Source organism: Lethenteron reissneri, chromosome 22, assembly GCF_015708825.2.
Source record: "Lethenteron reissneri isolate LAM-NWPU_2019-01 chromosome 22, ASM1570882v1, whole genome shotgun sequence".
NCBI classification, from domain to species: Eukaryota; Metazoa; Chordata; class Hyperoartia; order Petromyzontiformes; family Petromyzontidae; genus Lethenteron; species Lethenteron reissneri.
In genome coordinates, this window is record NC_083800.1 from 2037507 (window position 1) to 2064996 (window position 27490).

Sequence of the window (27490 nt, forward strand, 5' to 3'; positions counted from 1 at the left end):
ATAGCATTTTAGAATTAGAAAGTACTTTACAGATAATTATCCATTTCATATTAAGGCTCTCCAACCACTGCAAGTCTGAACAATCCAGGACGTGTAAATAATCCAAGGACGCGTTAATTAAATACGTTTGGCAGTGATTAAGACGCCGTATTGTATCGGTGTAATGTGCTAGTTCAGCCACTCACCTTTCTTGTGACCTATCCAAACTATGTTGCACTCACAGAACCTCCACTCGGGGTCTGTACCATGCACCGCTTGTGAAGACTGTCCGTTGAACCGTTCCGAGTGCGCAAACGAGAGTGAAGTGGGCTACTCACACAATGCTCCTACACGAGTTGACCAGAAAATGCCAATGTCACGTCGGCCAAATTAATAAATTATACTTGAGGCCAAAATACACATCATTAATGGAGGACTTCAATGCAGAGATGAAGGTGCAGCAATGAAAGGGTGACTGGTATATTTAGCGTCAGAGTAACTGATGACAGCGCTGGAATATTAAGAGTTTGAAGCCAGCAGGAACTTGAAGCGAATGAACACATTTTCCATGAAGGCGTCTAGAAAGCTGAAATGTGACATTGATTTAGGTAATGACTTGGTGTAAAAAAATAAGCAAACGTTTGTTACAAGGTCTCACCAAGAATGGGTAATCCTTTCTAAACAGCAGGTAGAAAAAATGGTTGCGCAGAGGTCGTGGCGACCTTGAACTTTGCACCTTTGAACTGAAAATCAATCCCCAATCGCGATACTGCAGTCGTGAATGACCCCGAGGCTGTTTCAACGTTTATCAAAGGAATATCGGCGAGAATTCACGGCTTTTAAGCTTTAGTGGAACTGGGTCGATGGGGGGTAATAGGGTGGAAGTGATAATGAAGTGGTCTTATCAATAAAAACAAAACAATTTAGCAAACAACATTGAGCATACCTTGAGGAAAGATGAGTTTTCACTTGGCTGGAGAGGTTTGTCAATGTGCAGAGGTTAAAGAGGTCGAGTAGTGACATCAAAGCACGCAGATCACTCCAGACAAAAACCACGGCCCGGCCTGTCATTTACAGACATGCGCGAGCAGCATTACAATTACTTTATTTTATAAATCCAAGAAACACGTATATTCATCAACGTCCTTGTAAAGGGTTTATTACAAAAAAATGACTACATTTTTAAAACAAACTAATGCCATTCACCGCATCCGTAAACGGCACAACATGAGGAAATGACTCGGCTAAACAAAGGCTGCGTGCACGACACAAAGAGGCAAAACTCAAACATGAGAAAACCACACACACACACAGAGGGATAGACACACGGTGTGAAATAAACTCTCAGGGCACAAAAGGCAGTGGGGGCTGTCACGCAAGTCCAATAACTCTGGCAAGTACAAGATGCAACTGAATCCACGTGTAGCTAAACACCTCAAATACTATCCAACTCACGACTGGATCAATTTACAGAGCCCAATGGTGATTCTTGCAGGCAATGTTAACAAAGACCTGATAGAAAAAAATCCATATTGTGAATGCAAGAGATCCAGTGGTATTATTTGAAATATTTCATCATTGTGTATGAGTGGCATCGCTCATATCAAATATTAAAATATAGCCCGCAACGGAATTGTAAATTAATGCATCTATGTCAATAAGGAATTCCAAACCTCCCTGGCAAAAAAGTGTACAAATGTCAACGCCACCTTGCACAGCTAAGTAAAAGGTATCACTTGAAAACAAAAGCATAAAAAGTAATCAACTCAAACGAAATTTAAGGAACTCGGTTACCTGCAGTGATTCACCGAGTTGGCTGCAGTGATTGCAATTTTAATGTGTTCCGAAAGTATGTATTTGTTTCCGCATTAATTAACTTGATAAGCTAGCATGCTAATCTACAAAACTGACACGAAGGAACAGGGCACATTTATCACTCCAGGCACTTGATATCGGTACCGCTCGGCCCTATCTTATTCCGTCCATGAAACAAGGAAGCAACGTGATATTGAGTTACCACACTTCACTGTGGTCGACAATTCACCCTGGAAAACTGTAAGTTAATAGGCACATGCACAGCATAAGGAACTGTCTACTTGGCAAAATGTGATATAATTCCCGAAGCAAAGACAAAATGTGCGTTGTAATCTCAATTACGGCATACGCCGCTAGCTCTAAGACTGAAAAGGTGAATCTTGAATACTGGACAAGAATACTGGGTCTTTATACTCATTAACCTTAAGCCAAGCAGTTATCCTAATGTCCGGGCATTGCCACACGCCACCGATATGCATTGTGAATTTAAATGGATCCACCTTGAGCTTCTGATGTTCGGTGAAGGTTAAAAAAAAAATTAGTGTTTAAATTGCCACGAACGATTCATCACTTACAATTAATTCTTACACTCGTCGAAATGTGCGTGTAACAATGTATTGTGGGAGATGCAAAGCATTGCAAACTGTATTTTGCTACATGTAGGTTTATGGACAGGAAGGGATTATGCAACACAGCTGAACTAACAAGGCCGTACAGGACAAAAAAACAACAATGCAACAAAAAAACACTCTAGAAACAATTGAACCACAAACAAGACAGAAACACATTCTTGATTCTTGAATCGAAACGAGACTGGAGGAGGAGGTTGCTGGTGAATTCTTACGCGACTATTGTTTGGAGTGCTTTTCAGGTGGCAATTCATTCCTTCTGCCTTTTACAGTGGGGCTCCCTATCAATTGCCAACGTCCATCTCTCCATCGTCGTCGTCGTCGGGCGGCTCCGTGAAGGCGGAGAAGCTGATCGGCTGGCACTGGAGGGTGCGCAGATTGAGCAGGCAGGCAGTCTGGGTGGTCGAAAACACCGGCACGCACACCAGCAGCACCCTCTGGCCCAGGGGTCCTGCAAAGCCGCGTGACGGGGGCAAGAGGAGGTTCGCGTGAAGACCGCGTGAGCACGCGCGCTCACACGGATCATGCGGTACACGTGATTGAATTTGAGTTTAATCAGTTTGGTTTATATAGATATGCTTGGTTTGACCTAATTACGTATTGTTTTAGCCTTAGCTTGCCCATTGGTGTTGGTAATTTTGATCTGCTTTCGTATTGTAATTTTACATTTGCGGTTTCATTTGCTTAAGTCTTTATTTGTTGCACTTTAGGCCCTGTTTGCTGCTATGATGTTTGCTGGTTATCATGATTGTGAGTTTTAATTTATTAGCACGATAAAACGTTTGTTGTTTTCAAAAAAATACGGCTGCTGGTCTCAATGGCCTCTTAAAAATAATTTAACAATAATTTTAAGCCACTGTCCATCCACTGCTGGATGGCCTCCCCACACCACGTCACCAGGGTTATTTTCAAATCCTTCACCACGCTTATCAGTGCGGGTTGGCGAAGAGGGGAATGGCCCACGTCTGGTTCAGATGGCAGTGATGTTAAGCGTCGTGGCCAGGAAATGAACTCGGGTCGCCGGATTCGTAGCGCAGTGCACTAACCAGGACGCCACGGCTCAACTAACAGGCTCTTACCTGGCCTTCAAGAAGGCATCGTGCTGCGCTGTGAGCGAGCGAGAGGTCTGTGTTTGTAAAAATGCGCTGTAGGCGAGCAACACACACGCAAGCTCGTTCTACTACCCCGCGGAAGCAGATATGCATAATGCATTTATAAAAGACATCGGGCCCCATGCTAACGCATACGAGCACACACGCGGTTGATCACGTACACATGCACACAGGCAAGCAGGCAGGCATGCAAACAAATCTCTCCCCTGTGCCAGCAGAAGATCGGTAATGTACAGCCAGAGACAGAAAAAAGCCTTGCATTACTCATTTGCGGGGGTTACCATTCGTGCTTGTAAAGTCATTGTCAACACTGAGCCCACGGGCACATACAAACACTGCCCACCTGTGATGGTTTTTGTTTGGAACTTGGGAGCATTGCCGCTGAAATAAACATCTGGACAGCAGTTGAGAATGAATGGGTCTTTGTGTTTGAACGGATAACAACCTACACAAGGGTAGAAAAAAGGGGGTAAACATTGAACAAGAGGATACAACTGAATATACAGTCAACTCTTGATTTTATCTGCGGTAATGGTGGGGGTGGAGGGCAGGACAAAACCAAAACACACGTAATGCAAAACATTTGCAGATTAGGCAAATATATATAATGCTCATCTATGTAGAATGTGCATTCTATTTATATTGTTTATTAAGATCATCGGCTTATCTGTCTCTCATGTTTGCAATCACGTGAGCAGTGAGCAATAATGGTACCATCGTGCAGAGAAAATATCATATTAAAACGGATAATCCACCCACGGATAATTAAGTAAACTGTCTATAATTGTATCCGTGTATTTGTGTAAAAACAACCCTTTTATAATTACAAAAAGCATTTTTCACGATCCATTAAACCAACGTGTTGGGTGTCCAGCGATAAGCAGGGCGAGCCCTGTATAAAACATGAGCTCATTATAATTTACGCTGAAAAAAAAATCTAAATGCACGCTTAGATCATCCCCGAGCCCTTGTGGAATGGGAGATCCGTGCATTTTGCGAAACAAAAGAGATCGCACACATCCTTGCAAAGTGGTTCCGATTCCTTTATAATTGCAGCAACTGCACATTCAGTAACAGTGAGCAGACGTGCCCCCCTATGGTTTCTGAAAGTTTTGCAGACTCCAAAGACAGAAAATATTGTGTTGGGGTAATAGACGTTACATAGACACACAAGTTAAGTTTTGTACGAAACGGTGGCTGTGATATAATGAACGACAGTTTATTTATTACCCGAATAAAATATGAAGGAATGTCTTAATAAATAACTGATACAACTGACAGGCAGAAATAATGTAAAATTTATACATTTGCAGTCTCGTAACATGAATGAAAGGCCTCCGTTAGTATTTTACATTTCTGTACATTGGGCTGCGTTGACCTTTGCGTGTTACCCCCCTCTTTGTGTGGGTTCTCTACGGCTCTCCAGTTTCCCCGCACACACCACTCATCAAGAAGGAATTGGCCAAACTTCACAAACACAACGCTCCTGTAAAAGGCATTTTGAGAATCAGTGAGGCTTCCTGCGACATTCAGGACACATCCCTCAGTGCCCATTTTTTGTAAAAAAAAAAAAATACACCACAGCTAATAGATTCAATCAAACACTGGCAACTGCTCAGAAGTTGATAGAACCTGATAGAATCCATTGCAATCAATGGGACCCAAGTCCACATTGAGAGCCTTTCATGAAAAAATGCTCAATGTGCTGCTTCTTCTTGTTTCATACAGCTGATGTCGATCCAGAGCAACAACGACAATTTCACATTCAGGTGGTCAAGTGAGATAACCGCGTCAGGAGTAGCGGAGTGGTGCATCATCGCTGTGATGTCTCCTTCGTATTTGTGGATCGGGCATTACGTCCTTAGATGCTGTATGGTCTGTTCCGGATGAGCACGGTCGCAAACAGGATAGTTTTTAATTTTCCATTTGTGTGTCAGGTATTCGCATCTGCCATGGTTTATGCGAATGGAGTTTAGGTTGGACTATGAGTATACTCTTAGGTATTTTCGGTAAAGTCACGTAGGTAAAAAAATTATAATAATAAAATATAATAATAATAAATTAATAATAACTACATAAAATCACGACGTTTCAAGTCACTTGATACAGTAAATTTAGCTGTGACGGTTCCACCTGAAGACGGAGACTTGTGTTGCCTACAAAACGTCGTGATTTAATGAAGTTATTTTTCATTTATTATTATTTTATTTTATTATTATTATTTTTTGCCTACGTGACTTTACCGAAAAAACCTAAGAGTATGAATCCTTGCAGTCACGAAAGCTTCAAATCTAGAATTGGACTATGAGCTTTGTCGAAGATCAAACCCTGTGTGGCGAGACCGGGTCATCCGGAGGGGTGGTGAGAGAGGAGATGGGCACCCACCTAGCGTGTCTGGCGCTGTGGGTGCCATGTGGCTGGCTCGCAGGGTCCACTCGAGGATCTGCAGGTGGTCCTCCATGCCCGAGTACTTGTAAATGTCCAACACATTCTGGCCAGACGTGCCCAGCAATCTGCGCATGTGTACACACAAGTGGGGGTTCTGGTTCAGTGTTTGTATGCACACCAAGGTGAGACCTGAAAACGGTGTGTTTCAGAATCATTATTCATACTGGAGTAATCCGATGAGCTAAAAAGTTATTTTTCACATATGCCCAGGAGAAAAAAAAACCCACCTCAAGATGCATTCATTTTCTCTTGCTTTCAATTCTCTAAATTAGCTCCTGAAATGTGTTTATTTATTTATTTTCGTGATGTACAGCACTTTTGAACACTTTGTAGAACGATGCTTTAGAAATGTCATGTATTGTTAACTGAGATATAAGATTTTACTTCCTTGAATGTGTAGTGACATCACTGGATGTCACCATTTTGTGGGTGTAGTACCGGCCCTAGAGGGGCACGGTGTGCGTTGAGTAACAGCGCTGGGTGGCACCACGCTGTAAGTGCAGTGCCGGCCCTACAAGGCACGGTGTGTGGGTGCTGACCAAAGGGGAAGGTCGTGTGAGGCCATGGCACTCTGGTTGACCCGGGAGGACACATGACCGGCTAAGATGACAGAGGGGACCCCACGAGGGGGCTAGGGGGGGTCACGTGATAGGGACAAAGGTCGTTCCCAATAGTCCTGGAAGGTGGACGTGGCCAAGGGCAGAGCTGGCCACGCCGCAGAGAATATAAGCGGAGTCCTGAGAGGGACCGGGGTAGTTCATCCTGGGAAAAGAACCCTTCGTCTACGATCTCCGTTCTACGAGTCTTCCAGCACGTGGACCCGGGCAGATGTGTTGGTCCCGGGTCCGTAGTAACAGTTACGTGGCAACTAGTGTAGTTAGCCGGGTGGTCACCACCCGAGGTTGTTATTCTGTTAAGGGGAAGTTACCCCGTGTGTTGGAACTAAATAAATGCGCTGCCTCCAAAGTCTACGTCTGCAACTCAGTTGAACCCACGACAAATGTAAAAACAAGTGATAGCGTTTGCATGGGCTGGAGCGGTGGCAGAGTGGTTAGTGTGTACTGCACTGCTACTTGAGTTCGATTCCTGCCCAAGGATAACATCACTGGCAAGTGATATCAGAACCACTCCTGGGATTTGCACCCCAATCCATCCCCTTCACCAACCCATGCGAAGTATAGTAAAAGTAAAAAAACATGACTAACACGGCATTGAGAGGTCTTCATCCAGAAGTGGATAAAAAAAATGGCTACATATTTTCTCTATATATATCGTACTACGATAAAAAATAATCTATGCCTCGAGTTTCCTGGCTGGCTGCTGGCTGCGTTCATCTCCACCCCAACAATAACTCTGTTGTTAGTGGCTGCTGCAGGCCGTTGCCACTGAAACTAACTGGGTAACTGGCGACAAGGATTTTACGTGTAACAAATAAACGTGAAATTGAACGGCGGAAGAATACTAGATAGCGACGCCCAAGAGGTGGGCGTCGCTAAAATTGGTCTAACTTTTAAATTTGCGCTCCTATTAATGTAAGTCTTTCACCAGAATATTCTTGAAATCTCAAGAGAATGTTACAAAACAATCACAATACTTATTACCTTGGCGTTGTATTAGACATCAAAGCAGATGACGTGTAGTGCAGGATTGTGAGAAGAGTATGAAAATGACAGCTGTCTCTTATTTTCCATTTCAGACTAACGGGTTCTCTACTCAGTAAATATAAACTTCAGAAGTGTCCGTCTGTCCGTCACGCTCTGAATCTCCTAAATGGTATGCTGGAGGTAAACATGTATTAAACAAAACTTGCCAAGGACATTCCTGGTGTTTGAATTTCCAGCATTTTTTCCCTGACATTTCCACTACGACTTGGGGACATCCAATGGCTGGCCATTTGTAATTCTTGATGTCATTGGAACGCTTCCTGCAATTCAACACTCAAGCTGGATGCAGGAGTTGGCGATAAGTGTTAGGTGGATTAAAACAAGGTCCGGCTTTCAGCATGTGCGAATATGTTCTGTCCGTGTTGTGCATGTGATGTGTATCTATGTGTGTGCATATATTGATGTTAATATGAATGTATACCCTACGAACCCGGCGACCTGGGTTCGATTCCCACTCACCGTCAACACCAGTGACAATTATCTGAACCGGTCCTGGGCCTCCCCTAGGTCGACTCAGCCTCAAACGAGTATTTAGTTCGGTGTGTAAACATCGCCACTCGGGAGACAAAAGTGGCTGGGTGTGGTGCTAGCCACCCACCCCTTCGTGTACCGTGCCGGCCTTCATAGGTACTCGCTAACAGCACGTGCGCCAACAGTATGTTCAAGCTATATGGGGGATATTTGTCTTTGTATACTGATGTTGATATGAATGAATGTGTATACAGTATGTGTAACTAATGTACATGTACTCACTCAATCTCTCTGGCCCCTCTATGTGCTGTAACGAAGCACCATTGCCTGAAATGTCACCTATTATATACTTAAAAATTTAAAAGCAGTGTTATTGATGAATGTGTTCAGTTTTTGTTGTTATTAATATAAATGTCCACGTGTATGAATTCATTGGTTCATACACACGTGTGTGTGTGTGTGTGCGATGATGTTTATATGTACAACTCAGCCTCATATGACTACCTGGTGTGGTGTGTAAACATCGCCACTAAGGAAACAAAGGCGGTCGGGTATGGTGCTGGCCACCCACAGTGCCAGGCTTCATGGGTGCTCGCTAACAGCATTTGCCCCAAAAGTCTGCTTAGGCTATACGGGGGATATTTTGATAATGCATAATTCAGCGAACACACATTTGTCTAAGTTCGTGACTTCCATCACTTGCATATCACTTAAGTTATATCCTATCCAAATGCATGGGCAGTGCTAGTTATTTATTTTGCATATGTAAATGAGATACATAATGCCGGATAAGGAAACAAAGCTGTAGAGAAAACCCCTCATTGTTCTCCCCTGTGTATCACCTTCCACCTTTGTCTAAATATAGGCCACATTGGCTCAGTCACTGTTCTTTTGTATGAAGTGAATATCAGAGTTCAAGGTCAGTGTTTGCAATTGCAATCATTGTTTCGTTACACAAAAATAAGTGGGTCCACACTGTGCCATGTGCCAACTTGAAAGATACCAACACAATTAACAGGACCTACTGTAACGTGAATAATGTAGTTTAGCTTAAGGAATGCAACTGTTGGTTGGAGAGAGCAGAGAAATGGATGGGCAAATTGTTCTACCACTTGACCACCATTAAGATGCTCGTTTAAAACTAAAACCTGGTGGTGATCAATCAGTAGTCATTGCACCATCAGCATGGGCCTTGGTACAACAAATGAAATGGATGCACACTGTCCCAATTTCCCCCTCTCTTCAAAGCCCAACACTCAGGCTGCACCCCCCCCCCCAACCCTCCCCGGCAGTTGCACGACCAAAACTCTCGATATATACTCCACTTTGATTAACTCACGCGAACAACTCCTGGACAAACAATTCAAAACAAGCGTATTGAATGATGACCCAGATGACACCTCCAGCTTGGCTACCACCAGCCCTACCTCCCCTGGCCCAGAGTATGGGTGGTGGCAGTCACTCACCGGACCCCGGCGATGTTTGCTTCGTATGGGTTCGTCTCCAGGCGCAAAGTCACGTAGGAGGCGGCGCGCGGGAACATGCAGCGGTGCAGCGGCTGCTGCGGCATCATGTAGTTGGCGGGGTCAAACTCGCCGGGCATCACGTCCACATCCACGGACGCCTGCGGGGGGGCCCTCACACAGTCGACACGGCAAAAGGCGCGTGACATCACCGCTCTGCGCACTCAAAATATAGCACAAACGGGTGGTGGCGGGTTTAACGACACATTTATATTAACGCGATCTAACCCAAAAAACCTTTATTAAGGGCAATTTCTACGTTACGAATCTGTCTCAATGACAGTTACTAACATAAATGCAGGTATAAAGCCCTTCTGTCACGTCATTGCCAGATGAAAACCTTCTGACGCTGTGTTTAATGTGGGGGTTGTTTTGTCATACTTCACCACGCTGGCCAATGTGGTTGGTGAATTTGCAGTGCATCGAGATACACATGATACAGTACAACAATGGATTTGCAGCACTGCCCTCTGCTGCCTATAATCACAATTAATTGTGTATTTCATGCCTCCCATGCAATAAATCTGGAGGTGCTGGAACAAAGGGATATGTAAAATAATTACTCAGAAAGAAAGTGATTGCAGAACTAATGCAATATTAAAAACAGTACAGTATAAACGGTATACACAATGGGAATAAACATTGAAAAGCTAAATTATGCTTGATAGTACTCTCTTTTGTCTATATTGGAATTATTCATATGCCATTTGAAAATAATGCCTTTAAATTTTGCTTTAAAATTGTGGGTGCACTCAAATATCTCAGTAAGCTGTTCCACAACTTTTGTGCCAAAACACCAAATGCCCATTCAGTAATCCTTAATGCTATCCACTTCTCTTCTCAATGATAATAAAATAAAAAATCTACCTTAGCTGGAAATCGTAGAAAAATATTGCATCATTATTACAAAAAATAATAAAAGCATTGTTGTTGAAATAACGTCTGAAGCAAACAATTACTAAAATAGCAAGAGAGTAGGCTAATGCATGAGAGGCCCTGGGCAGGAGTGATTGACTGATTAACCGATTAGATTTTAATAATTAAATCAGTAACAACATGCTGCTGAATTCCACAGAAATGTATTCCTGTGGCGATAAGCTCTAATTAGCCATGGGAAGACTTGCTCATTAAGACCTGCCGCATGCTGGCTAGGGTGACCAGGTGGAGGATTGGTGGGGGTGGCATTTCGGTGGGGTGGTGGTACGGTGATTGGTGGCAGGGGTGCGATGTGCTCACTGGGAGCTGTTGCAAAAAAAGCAAATCCGAGGGAACGTTAACTGTTTATTTGCAGGACTTGAATCGAACCTCCTGGAATGATTACAGAGCAGGAGTGAGGTTTGCTCAGTTGGTACGCAGCCAATTGTGTTGCGACTGGGGTCACCTCGCCGCTCGTCCATGTCATTTAAAGAATAAACCACGAGGGGAAAAAGAAGGATGCCAACTTCCAAAATGTCACATCCCAGTTACATCGGACGACTCATACAGATATGCTGGCATTTCCAGTCGTGTCAACTTTCTTGTAACACATTCCTGCGGAGGGAGCTGGTAGGAACGTTGGGTTGCTCGGTTAATAGCAAGGGTCAACGGCGGCGTGGTGTATTCCGCAAATATGGCCGACTGTGAGGGCGGGTACAAGCCGGCGTGAGTAGGTTAAACGTTGAGTTTTATAAGGGCACCAGGGGGTGACCAGCCCCTCCCCACCCAGCCCCACCCCTCCAACCCCCCACCCTCCCCTCCCCACCTCAGCCCCTCCCCACCCTCCCCACCCAGCCCCACCCATCCCATTTTTGGATGCACGACGGACGGACGGACACAATAATCCCCTGTGGGCTGGTGGAACCAGGTGGTTCCTACCAGCATAATATGAATAGATATACAATACTGTATTTAAGTATGGAATAATTGACAACAATTTGGAAATCCACTGCTGTGTGGTCATGAAGTTTTGTTTGACCATGCCACACAAGATGGGTCAGTGCGGTGTCCATGGATCACTCGACAATGATGTTAGCCATGTCCGAGAATTCAATTCGGGTCACCAAATTTATAATGCTATGCGCTGACTACTGTGTCACCGCTCTCCCACATATATAAATCAAATAAATAAATAATGTGCCGACTTTACATATCCACCTCTCTACACAACAGAATTAAAGTATTTCTCACGCAACCCAACAGTTGCACAGCAATTTGGAAGTGCGTAATATCAGCAGCATTGTTCGAAGATAAATCTGGCCGGGTTTCAACACACAGTGTCTCATCAGCAGTCAGGCTTGCCTGAATCATGCTTGTGACCTGCCGAATTTACAAGCAAGGACCCACCCTCACCTTAAGTTACGTAACACCAGATTGATGTAAAATTATATAATGCTTAACTCAAAATAATAATTTGCGTCTTTGTGGAGAATATACATATTTAACTAATTAGATATTTGCTATTCATATTCTCCAGAATAAGTCTAATTATTATTTTGAGACGCATATAAATATATCAACTTGATAACCAAGTGAGAGCTCATTGAGACAAAATACCCTTTTGCATGGAAGACCTTGGGTACAAAATGAAACACTGAAAACAACATGCAAAAACAATCCTCCAGCTATACATTCCACATTGGAATAGTTTCAGTGCTACGATATAACATCGGCCGCGACAATACATGTAATTTTGAACGAAGTTTGCTCTCCAGCAAGCAGTCAGCCAGTCAGTCAGTGTCCTTTATTTAACCAGGAGCTGAAATAAACCCAATGAGACATGTGAAACATTGCCTCTTCTACAAGGGCGACCATCCGAACAAAACTCGTCCATAGCCACGGTGACCTAATTTTGCACCAAACGAAAGTGGAAAGCACTGCAAGTTACAGAGGATGTCAGAATGCACAACCCTACTACAAAAACCACCTCACCTCACACATATAATATGCAGGCAATGCATTTCAAGGGCTATTAATTATCCATGAAACTGAAAAAACCTAAGACATCTTTTGGAATATGATTTCTACATGCAAAAACCCTAACTTACCGATGACCAAATTACTAGGAATGCACATGATCTCATAAGATCTTGCAAGCTAAGCAGTGTGGAGTCTGGACAGTGCTTGGATAGGTGACTACCATGAATAAGACAGGTGTTATTGTAAGCTGTGGGAACACATTATGAGTTTCAGTGGGCATTGCAGCGTCATAATGTTTATGCTCCCATGTTTATGCTTCCCACCTTCAAAATCTTTCACTGTCCAGCATGGAGAAGAAGTATGGTCAAAACACCCTCACAACCCATACAGCGTGGCAATCCCCTCATCCAGCAGTGTATTGACAATTGAGATGCATATGCACTCACATCTAATATTGCCGTGGTGTTCTTTACTTCTCATTCGATTCGTGGCATTTGATGCATTTTATTTTGATGTTAACAGTGACAGAACACTGTGAAAAAGCACTCGGTCACAGTGTCTGCCTCAAAAGCAAAGTGCGCGTTGCGCTGCTTCAATATTAAACCCACCGCGTTTTAAATAATGCAAATGCAACGTCATGCATAATCCATTATCTGTGCTTCACCATGGGTGATGCGACCTTAACTTTTCAGCGCAGCGTTAGTTGCTAAGCAGTTCCGGTGCGGTTACAATCCCCGCCACGCAGACACCCAACTACTCTGCTAATCCAATTTTGAATGCCAAGTTAAGCGACACGCAGGGTCCCCCACGCATAGAATCGGGGCTCGTGAGCTGAAATGGGACCCCGACGAATGGGACCCTCTGTCCAATTTCCCTCCCTATTTAGTTTCTTCAGCACCTGGGATTCTCCAGTCGGTGGGCCCCTGTGCAGTTACACTTTTCCCGTACCTCCGATTAGCACGGTTGGCGAGGTAAGGTGCGAAATAAGTTCAACATAGATACATACATACACTTGCGGCACAAGTGACAGCTGCACCCCTGGCGCAGGGTGCGCGTGTTGGGTCTCGCTTGTGCCGGATCTCACACGTCGCTGCCGCTCACATTTATCCGATGGCCCCCATGTATGAAGCACCTCAGGGGAATTGAGCGAATGTCGATAATTATTTCATTATGAACAACATCCCAACGCACATTTGCACACTTGCAAACTGGAAATTTGGCCTGTAACGATTCACACGTCAGGTGTCCTATGACTTGGAACAATTCAGTGTCCTGATTTGATAAAACATATATATATCTAGTCTGTTTTTCTGCCTATTCATCTCCGGTTTTTAAGCTTGTTCTGTTTTGTACATTCAACCTAAATATCACATTAGCATAGAGTTTGAATATGCCTTGCATAAAACATAAACAATCACATCCACAGTTCTATTGCATGCATCATAAATGTAAGAATTGATTTTATTCAGTGAATCGATGGAGCATTGGATGTGCTGGCGCCATCAATTATGCAACAAAAAGGATATAATTAACATCAATATTTTCCCCTCGGGGATAAAAGCTTTTTTTATCTCAAAAGATGACCAAAAGCCACAAGAATTGCGGGCATCGGTGACGATCTAAAACGGAGGAAACAGTCCAGGCTTGCGCAACAAGTTGGGATGCTCCTGAGCCCAGAGTTAATCAGGTGTGCAAAGCTGCTGTGCAAATGCCAAGCCACCTGTTGTTTCTAACCTCTAAATGCCCGACAATACTTGCAGAGACCTCTGCACACCTACAAAACACAAGCGCTGCATGCATGCCCAGCATCGCATTATCCAGCAATTTGGAAGCAAGGGTTGATGGATCAAAAATTTGTAAAACTCCCAATCTACTTTAGGTGCCAGGTGACCAACAGAAAGGAGTGCAGTGAGTTTGTGAAACCATTTGAGTGGTGGGTTTTCTCAAGGGTACTCCGGTTAGCTTCACACATGAAGCGAGAATAGAATTGGACAAACATCCCAATGCAACAATACGCTGTAAAATATACTGATATTCAATGAGCGGTTCATCTGGATTTATGAAAATATTGTTATTCTGGAACTATTAGACAAAACAATCTTTCACAAATTATCTGCTTCAAACCACTTCAAAAGCACGCACGTGGGTAATGGTCCGTAATCTACACGTTTACTACAGAAAGAGAAAATAGTAATTTCCTACATTTTAGACTTCTTCAATAAGCCTGGCAATCAAAAGCAAAACAATGGAAAAATATAAATGGGAAATGTCTAAGCTTCCGAAACATGTCTTTATCTTCAACAGATTAATGGTGTGTCCAGCATGTTGCATTTGCCGCACAATTAAACTAAACAAAACTCAACGGACTGGCAGGTCTGTCTATCGTTTGGCTAAAATGGGGCCAAGTAAAGGCCCGGACACTTCCATTCATGCCACTTCTGAAATTAAAACAGCCGTGAATTGTTCAAGGAATATGGGAAAAAAATATAATACTCAAAGTGCATTTCTGAAATGTGAACCTCTCTACCCTTTCATCTGCTTATCTTGACTATTAGATGCTTAAGTTTCTCATACGGACAGTGTTCATGAAGCTCAAAAGACCATGGTTAACTCTTGTCGAGAGCTGATGGGTTAGTTATTTCTTTCATCAAAAAAAGATTTGCAATTAAGTACATAGGAAAATTAATGTTTTTCAAAATTAAACATTATGCTGTCTACCAATACAATTAATTTGCATGCAATATAATTAGGAAATGAGTGTGAGCATTAGCGCCTTACGTGTGTGTTTTCATCTGTACGTGTTTGTACGTTTCTGTGCGTGTAGATTTCTTGGTACAATCAAAACCCCTCACACACTGGAGGCTCCCATGATCCTACCGGTTTGTTAACTCCTGCAATCAACAGGGAGTATAAGGAATATAACTACAAAGATATAAGCAACTACCTGATTATTTTTCTATCTAGGGTAGGTCACTTCAACTAGAGAACATTTGGCACCAGTCAAAACCAAGAAAAACATTCAAAGTTCACCTTATAAAATAACAAATACAGGTTTTGTCATGTGCAGATATGAGATGTAGCCAACAGCACTATTGTATTACTCTTAAAAATTTAAAACCTGTATTCCACACCCATGAATTCTGCTTGCCTATGATTTGCAATATGTTCGATCTCGTCAGAGCTAAGCAATTAAGTCGGGTTGAGCCTGGATAGACCTTGGGTGGGGTGAACCACCATGTGCATAATGTTATTTGCCCAAAAGGCTATGTGGTGGGAAGTAGAGGGCAGCGCATCAAAATCAATGATACTGTATTTCTATGCTCCCACATCTATGCTCCCAGGCTTCACCAACCCATACGGACAACTGCTTCGAAGCGTGGTTAAACAACCCCTATTACCTGCATGGCGTGGGAAAGCCCTCACCCAGCAGTGGACTTGATAAAAGGGCTGTAAGTGTACAGCCTGACACAAAACATTAAAACCTCACAACACTGTCAACAGCACTATAAAAATGTAATTTGAAACCCGAATTTGCCGTGCATTAATTCACTTCAATGCTTAAAGACCTTTTTGGTAAAGAAGAGCACAGAGAACGTGGTGGTTATTTTAGACCCGTCGCCATTCGTGTTGATGCATGCACATTGCATCGGCAGACAAGAGCCTCCCATGCCTTGAGGGCTTACAGAAGGCAGAAGCCTGGAAAAAAAACATCCTCTCGAGAGCAGAACAAACGAGGCTGACTCACAGGACAGGTAAGCAGTGTCCTTCAGCTGCCTGTCCCTCTGCATGGACAAGCCCTTCTGATCTTTCTGGCGGTCGTGGCTCAGCGTAGGGTGCCGGGGAGGGGGTAAGTTCAAACGGAAGGTGCACAATCCCCTCTGGAAAAGCGCGCCGGTTCAAATAGGGAGGGAGTCTTTTTATTAGAGGCCACCTACTCGCCGCACCGGCAATCTTCAAACAGCAAATGCGTGGCGAGTTTAAACTTTAAATGGCCCCTTCTTGACCCCCACGGGTGGTGTATGGTGTTGCTCACAAATATAATAAACTAATGTGGAATAATTCACGGCCCTTTCTCCGTCCAGTGCTTGGATGAAGGACTCACCACACCGTGTTGGTCGTGGGGGTTGTTTGACCATAATTCACCACGCTGGTGAGTTCAGCTTGGTGAAAGCAGGCAACATAGGCATGGGAACATAGTAGTACGTGCAACACGTTTTTCTGCACTGCCATCTGCTGTCCAAAACATAGCCTCGCAGCCTTTTAATTCGGACAGAAAAAACCCTGAATAAGGGACAGCGTAGAAAAATATATTTTTATGCTCGCACATCTATGCCTCGCCACCTTCACCAACCCGCACTGACCAAGGTGGTGAAGTATAGTCAAACATCCACAATGACCGACAAGGCATGGGAAGGCCCTCATGCAGCATTGGATTGAAGAAACGATTGTCCGTGTGCACACACACGAGAACGTTGAATAAGGAAAAACGTTTCTCGTTCGTCACGCGCACACACAAACAAAAACACGCGCGCTGTGTCACGCCAACACGCGCTGACGCACGAGCACAGGTAAAGGCCACGCCGCACTACAAGTGGCCGGTAGGAGTAAACGTTGGGCTGCTGTGGGCGCGATCAGCAGGGTGGAGCGTGAGTCGGGACCAGTGTGGATATTTCTGTCATTTTGACCTTTTACATCCGCAAATGGCAACAGTTGGGGGCAAAGCGGGGGGGGGGGGCAAGCCAGAGGGAAACTAGAGATGGGAGTGAGGGAGGGGGCGATGGGAAGAAGCCGTTAAATAAAAACGTATGCCATACTCTCTGATCTCCTGATGGTTTAAACAGCCTAAACAAACATAAAGACAAAAATCCCCAACAACACACACCAACAAAAACTACAAACCCATAAACTATCAACAAAAATTGTGCACAACTATGAACACAACTTTCCAACACCGCACGCTGTGCAGCAATTAAAACAGATAATTGAAACGATGTATTACAGCTAGAAATGTTATACATTTTAGGGATTAATTTCAATTTATTCCGTGAATATAATTGGCTAAATATCCCAATTAAAGGACCCTCCTGAAAATGTGTGGTTGACTCAGTAAGGCTATCCTGGATACATTGAATTGTTAATTCTAACGATCATAACTTAAAGCCCTTTTTCAACGACACTGCTAGAAAAAGCTCTCGTGTGCTGTGAGTCATGGTGATTGTTTCACCATACTTCACGAAACTGGTTAGTGCAGGTTGGGGGCCGAGGATAATTTCAGATATCACTCACCACTGACGGAAGCCATAGCCACGAATCGAACTCAATTCACCAGGTTTCAGAGCGCAGTCTGCTAAATACAGCATCACCGTTCCACCCAAGCACGATTACTGAAATAGGATTGCACTACGTTACAAAAATAAAAGATGGTCGAGTGACGGTGCACATGACAGCGCAATACATGACAGAATAACAGTGTTAAACCACTTCGCTATCACCGCATGTTAGTGCACAGTAACCTTCACACTGGCAGAGTTCTACTTGCACACCACCGGAAATCATTAAGGATATACATCTCTAAGCACGGCATAACCATCTTACTCCAGGAAATGAATTATTAATTACGTTAAGAACTAAACAAGACGAAACCTGATAACCTCAGCACCAGGGAGCCAAATGTGCAAAAATTAGGTGCTGTGCCATCTGAAGAATCAGCAATTACACCGCCGCGACGAGGGATTTTACAGCACCGCTGACATTAAGATGAGGAAAGCCCCTTCCCCAGCTGGGTGTTGGATTTGCATAATTAGAAGTTTTTAATTATATTTTGTAACAACAGGACTCACCCTTCCCAATCTCTTTCACTGCTCCCCTTTGCTATTTATGCGTCAAAAACGCTGTCAATCGCTCAAAGACTGAAACTTATTCTTGTCGGCTGCTTCTCCAGTTTAGAGTGGTCTTTCTATTTATGACCAGCTTCTCGATTAGATACATCTGTAATTGGTAAACTTCCCATCATGCCAATTTAATATATATTATTATACTTACAAATATATAATCACTAACAAATGTCGATAAACCTGGTTAGACAACCTCCATTTCCAACACGGCGTGGGGAGGCCTTCATCCAGCAGTGGATATACAAGTTAAAGTATAGTGATTTCTTCCTCAAATGAGCATTGAGGTGGTGCTCAGCTCATGTTTACAACCATGAGCCAGTGGTGGTGAGTTTATTCCTCAGACAGTGTTGAATTAACAAAAAAAGTGGTACTGGTTTTACCGATCTCTGAAGGATGATGGGCTCAGTTAACCCTCGAAACAGGAATTGAACTCGCAACCAGCCGTAGAGCTGCTCGCTCTACCACTGACCCTCTTGGCTGGATTTACAAAGGCATGATTGTTAAAATACCTAAACACTTCAAACCATAAACAATAGGAGTATGGATATATTAAATTGTGTGTGTATATGTGGGGAGCGGTAATGTAGCGGTTAGCGTGCTGCGCTACGAACCCGGTGACCCGAGTTGATTCCCCCTCACGGCCAATACCAGCAACTCGGCCTCAAATCAGTACCTGGTGCGGTGTGTAAATATCTCCTATGGGGAGACGAAGCGTGGAGCTGCCACACACCCCCACATGTACCATTCCGGCCTTCATAGGTGCTCGCTAACTGCACTTGCCCCAACAGTCTCTTAAGGCTAAACAGAGGATCTTTTTCTTTATATATACAGTGTGTATAGGTAAAACAACCAGCATTACAGATTGTTCCCAAAGCCAGAGAGGCTCCATTTCCAACAGGGCAAGAGGGCAGTGTGCAGAGCCGAGGTGAGAAAAGCCCATTCGCGGCTGCAACTTACGCAGAGCTGTACCAACAATTCATCGAGTGCCTTCATGGCCTCCACGCTCGCCGCCTTTGTCTTTTTGGTCAGGTACTTTGCCTGCACCCGCACAAACATGCACAGACATCAGAGTGAAATTAATGCGCACGTACATTGGAAACGCATGTTGGCACCAAACTATCAGCTAAATAATCACCCATGCCACGGTGGCGAGATGTTAACTCGCCTGGTTTCCAAGAGGGCGTGGGTTCGATCCCGACCCTGACCCCTGTATATTATGAGTTTGCAAATTCTCACAATGGTCGCGTGAATTTTCTCCGGGTTTTCCAGTTATTCCTTCCATATTTAGAAACATGCGCTTATAGTACTGTATTTGGCTGATATAAATATCCACATGATAAGCCACTTTATTTCTATCATTTGTGGCCAGGTCGCTTCTGAAAAAGAGATATATATTCCAGTGGGCCTTACCAAGTAAAATAAAAAATAGTTTAATAGTTTAAAAGCTGAGCAAAGAGCCGTATTTGCCATGACAAGCGTACAATAATCCATCTATTCTGAATGTCCCTTTGGGAAAGTGCTGTTGGCAGGCACTTATGAAGGGTGAATGGTGGTTGTGATAATTCTTGGTATAACCATTAGTCTCCCTTGTGATTTATTCAATTTATATTCTTTGGGTCTTTCGGTAAAGTCACGTAGATAGGTTCAAAGAAAATGACAAAATAGCCAAAAACTACGACGTTTCGATCGCAACACAAGCGGACGACCGCTTGTGTTGCGATCGAAACGTCGTAGTTTTTTGTTATTTTCTTTGAACTTACCTACGTGACTTTACCAAAAGACCCAAAGAACATGAATTCCTGCAGTCACAAAAGCTTTAAATCAAGATTTATTTAATTGTTACGATTAAAGCTACAATTCAATTCAAGAAGTTTTGTTTAGAGTATCTGGCTGCTTTAAATTTCCATGTGAAAAGCCACTTCGTTGAGCTATCATTTGTGGACAGGTCGCTTCTGAAAAAATAGCTAAATTGCTCAGTGGGCCTTAACTGGTGAAAAAAATAAATAAAGGGAAACCATGTGGGGAATTTAGCAGCCACTATGTGATGGAGGAGTCACTTTAATCCAATGTATGAAACATCCGAATTAGAAAAAAACATTATTACATAGGGAACTTGATGCATCTTGGCTTCCCGTCTCTTCAATATTTTTTTCAACCACATCAACAGGGAAAGTCATTGTGAGTTCAGCAAAAAATTGTCAATCTTGCCCATGAGCAAGTAATGCATATTGCTCAGATGATAAGTAGTGCAATAACCGCTATAAAGACAAAGATCCCCCATATAGAGGTATATAATGCTTGGGCAAGTGCTGTTAGAAAGCACCTATTAAGGCCAGCACAACTTTTTGTCTCCACAGTGCTGATGTTTACACATTGCACCAGGTACCAATTTAATGCTGAGTCGACCTAAGTAATGGCCAAGATTGGTCCAAATAATTTCCATGTATTCTTGCCATGGCCAGGTATCGAATTCTGGTGGCCAGGTTCATAGCCCAGCAGGCTAACCACTATGCCACTACTCCACCCACCCGCTAACCGCTACACCACCGCCACACACATCACACAAATCAGTTCTTTAAAACAAGCAACCTAAACGAAAAATAGGAAATGCACCTTGCTCAGCGAATCCTTGCTCTGCGTGTCCTGGCTCAACAGATTCCCGGCGAGAATCACTCGGGCGATCCCAGCGGACGCCCGTTGTTCCCCGAGTCCCCCCAGCTGCCCAGTCGCCACGTCCACGAGCAGTTGCAGGCCCAGTGTCGCGTCTGTGTTACGGCTGCCCAGTCCGATGCCCGATGTGAGCAACACATACCTGCACATGCCAGGGACGTGGGTACAGTGCATAAACATAACATAATCATACACATTAACAGCTGAAAAAAAAGTAAGCGTGAATGTCGCTAGAAGGGATGGCCGAGGGTGGAAACTATTGAAAAAGTATCAGCCAAGAGCGAGAACACACCCAAAATAATGTACCCCACGTAGATGGAGTAATGAAATCAGCTCGTGCGCAGATGCTCGGTGGATTGTTACATTGCAAGAAAGCAAGAGATGGTGATGGATTGGGGAGGATTTCATGTCGCAGTGTATTGATCATTGATAAATATGACAGAATCCCCAAAAACTAAGCAACCTAATTTTTTTCTCAAAAAGTTTTAATTCAAGTGAAATAAATGTTTAGTTTTTCATTTGTAGGAATGTCAAGAAGATCCGACTGTTTTTCAAATAATTATGCATCCTTTTCTATGCTTTTTTGCCAACCAACATGGAGGCAGAGCCAGGGTTCCATCACGGTTAAAGGACTCATCATTTCACGTAACCTTTTGCGAACAGCATCCTGTACAGCAGTGTCATTTTCAAAATGTTGCCCTTGTAGGCCACACTTCAAAGAGCAAATAAAAATGAAAATCTAAGGGTACCATATCTGGGCTATGCAGTGGGTGGATAAGGCTGCATGGTCCACCACAACAACAAAAACTGTTCAATGGCCTCTGATGTTCTCCGACGTGTTTGGTCTTCTGTTTGTTGTGCTGGAGGAGGGCCTCTGACATGAATGTCAGGACGAATTTTCCATATGTGCACCCCTTTGTCAATCCACTGCTGGATGAGGACCTCCCCAAGCCGAGCAGGTTTCGGCAGTTATTTGACCATCTTCACTAATGCTTGTCAATATGGATTGGTGATGGTGACGGGTATACATGTTGGGAGATAGAAATACAGTGCAACTATTTATTTAGTTGCAATGCTCTCTGCTGACAAAGTATCCTTGCAGAAGCCTATAATACCTGTTTCATGCCTGGTGGTCACCAATAAAAGCACTATGTAGGCTTAACTAAGCTTAGATTCTGGGATCAAGATGAAATCACATGCAATCCCGATTATTTGGTCAAAGGCTGAATTTGTCGAATTTTTACTATATATGTATTCAGCCTCTCAAAACTAAATGCGAGTAAAATTTAAAAAGCCATGTGTACAAAGTTATTTCGAACAATAAAAAAATCCATTGCTTTTGCGGTATATCCTGTGTAATATTGCAATGAAATGAAAGGGTTAAAAGGTGATGCTCTGTGCTGATTTGGTTCCGTACGTGTCTTGAGTTGGCAAGGTCGCTGATGTCTGTGGCGGCAAGTCAGCCATGCAGTAATCTTCCACGTGGAACTTTCCATCCTCTTTTTCAACTCCTTTCACTGCCACAATAACACCTATTCAAAAAAGACACTTAATAATTTAAACAATCCCATTCATCATGCACACGAGTTAGGAAAATTAAAAGAGAAAGATGGCAATCTGTGGACTGATTTGAATCTCTGCCTAACCACAGCCAACGGTCCTGTTTTTCACCACACACAACTCGTAACGCCCTCGTTTATAATGCAACACACCTGATTAACTATCAATGCAAGAAATACAATTATACAAACCCCTATTAGTTTTTTTAATGATAAAAACATTGCATTAAACACTGCGGAATGACTGCACCATTATGTCAGCGCGTCTTCATGCTCAACCATACAATGACGGCAGCATTTAACTATGTTGGTAGCTCTGGATCAGGGGTAAAAATTCTACATTCCCATGACAGGTGCCGGTTTACTGACAAGATTACTCTTGATGACTGTACACAAAGTGAAAGTTTTATCAACCAGAGAAACAGAACAGACTATTATTTCGACCCATCACAGTCCTTTGTCAATCCACACCTGAATGAAGGCCTCCACACCCCATGTTAGTCATGGAGGTAGCTTGACCATATTTCACCACGTTCGTCTATACGGATTGGAAAAGGGACCTGTTCAAATATAGCTCTCCACTGACTTTAGCTGTGGCTGGGAATCAAACTCAGGTGGTTGCATTCATAGCACAGTGTGCAAAGTACTGCAGGAATCACCGGTGACGAAGAGGTCGGGCTGGATATTCCCAACAAGACCCACTCGCTGGAGCTCATCCTCCAGAATCAGCTCATCCAAGGATCCCACGTAACGCTCGCGAGGAGGCACGGGCAGCAGGTTATGCTGCGAACATCGACCACGTATGGCATTGGTGCAACCAGTCTTCCAACAAAAATTTAAATCACAAAAAATATCAACAATGCATTCGCAACCACACTTATTGCACATCATATATCTGGATTCCACATGACCTTCTATAGCCGGTTTGTCATTCTCATGCTGAATGATAACATCACCATGCCGTACAGGTAGCATTGGTTATTTGACCGTACCTTAACCACGCTGATTAGTGCAGGTGCAGAGATGTGGGAGAATAGAAGTACAGCAAAACAATAGATTTTGCTGAATTTCCTACCATGTAACCCAAGGCCCTATGGTAACCTGGTAGTCACCAATACAAGCACTGCAGAGGCTCAAACCTGCTTAGCTTTTGACATTTTACAAGGTCGGGCACTTTCCGGTTGTTTTGCCCAAGGTTATAACTGGAGCGGCGATAGCATAATAACCGCTTGTGTTTATAGAATATTTTGTTTTTGTGAAACGATCCCAAAAGTTGGGACTTGTTTTGATTTTTTTACTCAAAAGATGTTGACAAAATATCAAGACCTATTGTGAACAAAATCAATGTCAGTAACACAAAACTGGAAGCGGTTAGGGATTGACAGCAAATTTGCAAAACTGCCTTCAGGAAGACTGCATGTGGGGAGACAGGTTTAATATGTTCAAGGATTTATCAGTGTAAGATATTAAGGCAAAGCGTTTTGAGGCAAGCCAGCAAGATGGGTAAGAGTCCAACATTTTTGGACTATTAATTCGAGATGTGTTAGTGCTTTAAGCAACCCTGTGAAAACATTTTCAGATATGCACTCTGTTATGTGTATATTTAACAAAAGTGCATAACAAACGGTGCAATTCACCAGATGGTTGACGGCCATTTAAACAGACAGATCCCAACAATACAAACGCATGTACAGAATTATTCACCAGCTTTAAATATCATTCCTCCAACATGCGTATTGGACCCAGTGTCTCTAAAGACAATAACGTCAACGAAGGTTTTCCAAAACACCTTCCAGTGGCCGGCTTAACAGAGCATTTACCAACCTCTTCACTGATCTCCTTGAGGATAGATGGCCGCAGCTCCATATGCTTGTAAAGGGTACCCACCACATAGCAAGGGACACCAACCACAAGCTCAAAGAGCTTCTTAATGACAACGTCCTTGCCTGCAACACATGCAACAGAAGAGACTGTGAGCTGTGGGTAGATGCAGGACGTCCATTAGCCCAGCCCTTTAATTGGTGGAACAATAATCAACATGTATTGATTGATGGCCCCTCCCACACAATTTGATGGCGAGTGTCACAATTCAGGGTCAAGACTTTATCTTATTTGTATCGTCTCGTTTGTATAGTGTGGATTGTACATTCTAGCTTGCTCAGTCCATTTGCCTAAATTCAATATTTGCATAAATCATATTGTATCATGTATCGAGTGTGAATCCTGATTTTATTCGAAAAATCTATTCATAATTACACTCAAAATGTAACCTCACTACTGCTCTTAGGCAAGGGCTAAATCTTAAATCAGTGCCACTCCATGTGACATTTGTTTGTCATAGATCTCACTTATCTACATGAACAAATTACGTCATAAGATAATCATTCGAAATGCTTATGACCTAAATAACTTTTATTTACCAATCAGAGAAAATAGTACCAATAATGATGTGCCACCGAAGGTGGTAATGAGAAGTAAAATATCCAGCCTGAGCCCAAATACTCTACCACATGTCAGGTGAGAGTATGGTTATTCCTAGAACAGACCCCCAGCACAAGTCCAGTTGAAATAATTACTTTAAAAAATAATGTCTACACGGTAATACCCTTTTGAGAACAGAAGTCTGCTGAGAAAACATCATGCAAGCTGGGACATGACATTGCTCTACTTTTGAGTGCATAACGTCAGGGTTAACACAATCCAAAATGAGGACAGCTGGAGGTAAATCTTTAATGAAGCTCAGCTTAAGCTGCTCATCTGCCCCAGATTTCTATTGTTCAGGGAATTAAAAATCTTCATTTGTTAACAAAGCAGTTGAACTAGGTCAGTGTTATGAACAGCAGTTCGGGATATCAATAACCACAACCCAGTTCAGTCTCGTATAGGAGGCTGTAAAATGCAGTCCAAGAGCTCAGACGAGAATTTTCAGATGTCATACCACGTGAGGTCATATAAGTTTCGTCGTTCCAATTAATGTAGATAATAATGCGAGTTTTGCATTTTAAATTAGTGGGTTATCAAATAATTCATCGCATGCCTCTTAGAATATGGAAAATCCACGAATGGCTCAGGACTGTCAGTGGTGATGAATGCTGTTCCAATGCATATTTGAAGGGGTAGACAATGGCTTAGTTTTGTCTCATTTCACTCAAGTTACATTCCGATTGTGCTATTAACATCTTGTCAAGATAAAACAATATTTTATGGAACTCCCACCACAAGCTGCAACATGACATCTTGTCAGCAAACGGCTGGAGTCACTTCACTGGCCTATTACCCACACGATGTGACGCAATTTTGCATATCCCAACCCCAAATATTTTCTTTACTCATCAGAGTAAAAAAAAACAATCACTTGAAGATTATATTCATATTGTTAATACATTCATTAGTCTCGGCTTGAGACGCGTGTTTTATTGCAAAAAAATATTTAAAATCTTTAAAATACATAAAATGTCAGTGGACAAAGAAATCCACATATCCTGCAAGATTCCTGTAAATTACTTCAAGTTCAAGTTAATTTATTAGGTATAGCCCTGTGAGCCATTCGGCTCTTGCAACAGCAACAAAAAAAACTAAAACATGAACAAGAAAACATCTTATAGTGACTATGTGCAAACAGAAAATCCAAGAAAAGACAGCAAAATATTGCAAAAAAAGCACCGTACACCAACACTGTGCAAAAATCCCAGTGGGATGCAAGTCAAACAACAACAACAACCACAAGACAACTTAGATTAAGGCCATCAGTCTAACTCTGTACTACAACAAACAAACATGGCCAAACCAAAACACTTTTCGAAAATCACCAAAATAAAGCCATAAAAGCAATGAAACAGTGGTCATAGGAACTGTGACCGAATTTTCACAATAAACTACATAAACAACATGTACTACCAAACTCTGCAGCCATAGCTGGCTGCATGAGTCACTACACAACAGTAGGAGCATCATTCTGAGTATCAACATTTTTCAATGCACCTTTAAGATCAGCACACTAAACTGGGATTACGCATGACATCGTCACCCCACTCGTGCGAATACAGTACTTAGCAAGACCCTCCTGAAAAAAGATCTTGTGACTTGGTGATCATTTTACATTCTAGATTTTTCATTTAACAGGTAAACTGGAGCGGTCATAACGGTGTCTGCTGGGCTTCCGAGCCAGGCTCTCTCCTCCTTTCGCCTCGGTGCCCTCAGACGTTGGCCATTAATTAGAGCCAATCTCCCTCGCTCACCCCAATGCCTCCGAGCCCTGGCCTCCAGCATGCTCCGCATGAACACCAGGCGGCTGGCGTAGAGGTGGGCGAACTGGCGGCCGAAGGAGCGATCGACCAGGAGGAAGCGGTCGGACGGCGGGAGGGCCTGCGATGTCTCCTGGCCCGACTCCTCTCCCGTCCGCCTTTGCAGCCGCTCCTCACCGTCATCCCCAGCAGGGCCCACGGGTTCTGGCCGCGAAAGAAGACAGCTGCTCTCGCCCAGCGAGCTCGCCTGCTCTGAGAACATCGCTTGGAGGAGTCGTGCTTACAACCCAGCACGAATCACGGCCACGGCGCTGCACCCACCCCCCCCGTCCCAGCGGCGGCCTAGTTCTTCGGCCCAAAAGGCTTCTGCTGAAAGTTTCAAGAAAGTTGACTTACCCCCGCCCCTCCACTCGCGTTGATCGGTTTTGTTTATCTACGCGTAAATGTTATGCTAGAGCGGCCGATGGTTAAAATGCCTCAAGAAAAGACGCACGCACCTCGCTGCTATTTAACTTTTTGTTACTTCACTGCCCGCGTTGCTAAGTGACAGCTGCGTGAGTGACCTCGCGAGTTTTCCCGCCAAGACC

General features: G+C 43.4%; 1 protein-coding gene across 1 annotated transcript; it reads right to left on the minus strand.

The window, feature by feature from the left end:
* Positions 1-1029: 1029 nt before the first annotated feature.
* On the minus strand, positions 1030-27490 carry POLD2 (DNA polymerase delta 2, accessory subunit). Its single transcript, XM_061556273.1, has 10 exons — positions 26898-27490; positions 24484-24605; positions 23319-23442; positions 22518-22632; positions 21044-21242; positions 19388-19468; positions 9585-9742; positions 5921-6048; positions 3879-3980; positions 1030-2874 (listed from the first exon to the last, which is right to left on the minus strand). The coding sequence occupies exons 1-10, from the start codon at positions 27163-27165 to the stop codon at positions 2708-2710; spliced, it is 1464 nt and encodes a 487-aa protein (XP_061412257.1). The 5' UTR covers positions 27166-27490; the 3' UTR covers positions 1030-2707.

Coding starts and splice junctions, on each gene's coding strand:
- POLD2 (XM_061556273.1), bottom strand. CDS start 27,165: ATGTTCTCAGAGCAGGCGAGCTCGCTGGGCGAGAGCAGCTGTCTTCTT. Junction 24,606..26,897: donor CAGGGCTCGGAGGCATTGGG/GTGAGCGAGGGA, acceptor CATGTGTTGCAG/GCAAGGACGTTGTCATTAAG. Junction 19,469..21,043: donor GCAAGGATTCGCTGAGCAAG/GTGCATTTCCTA, acceptor GTGCGGGTGCAG/GCAAAGTACCTGACCAAAAA.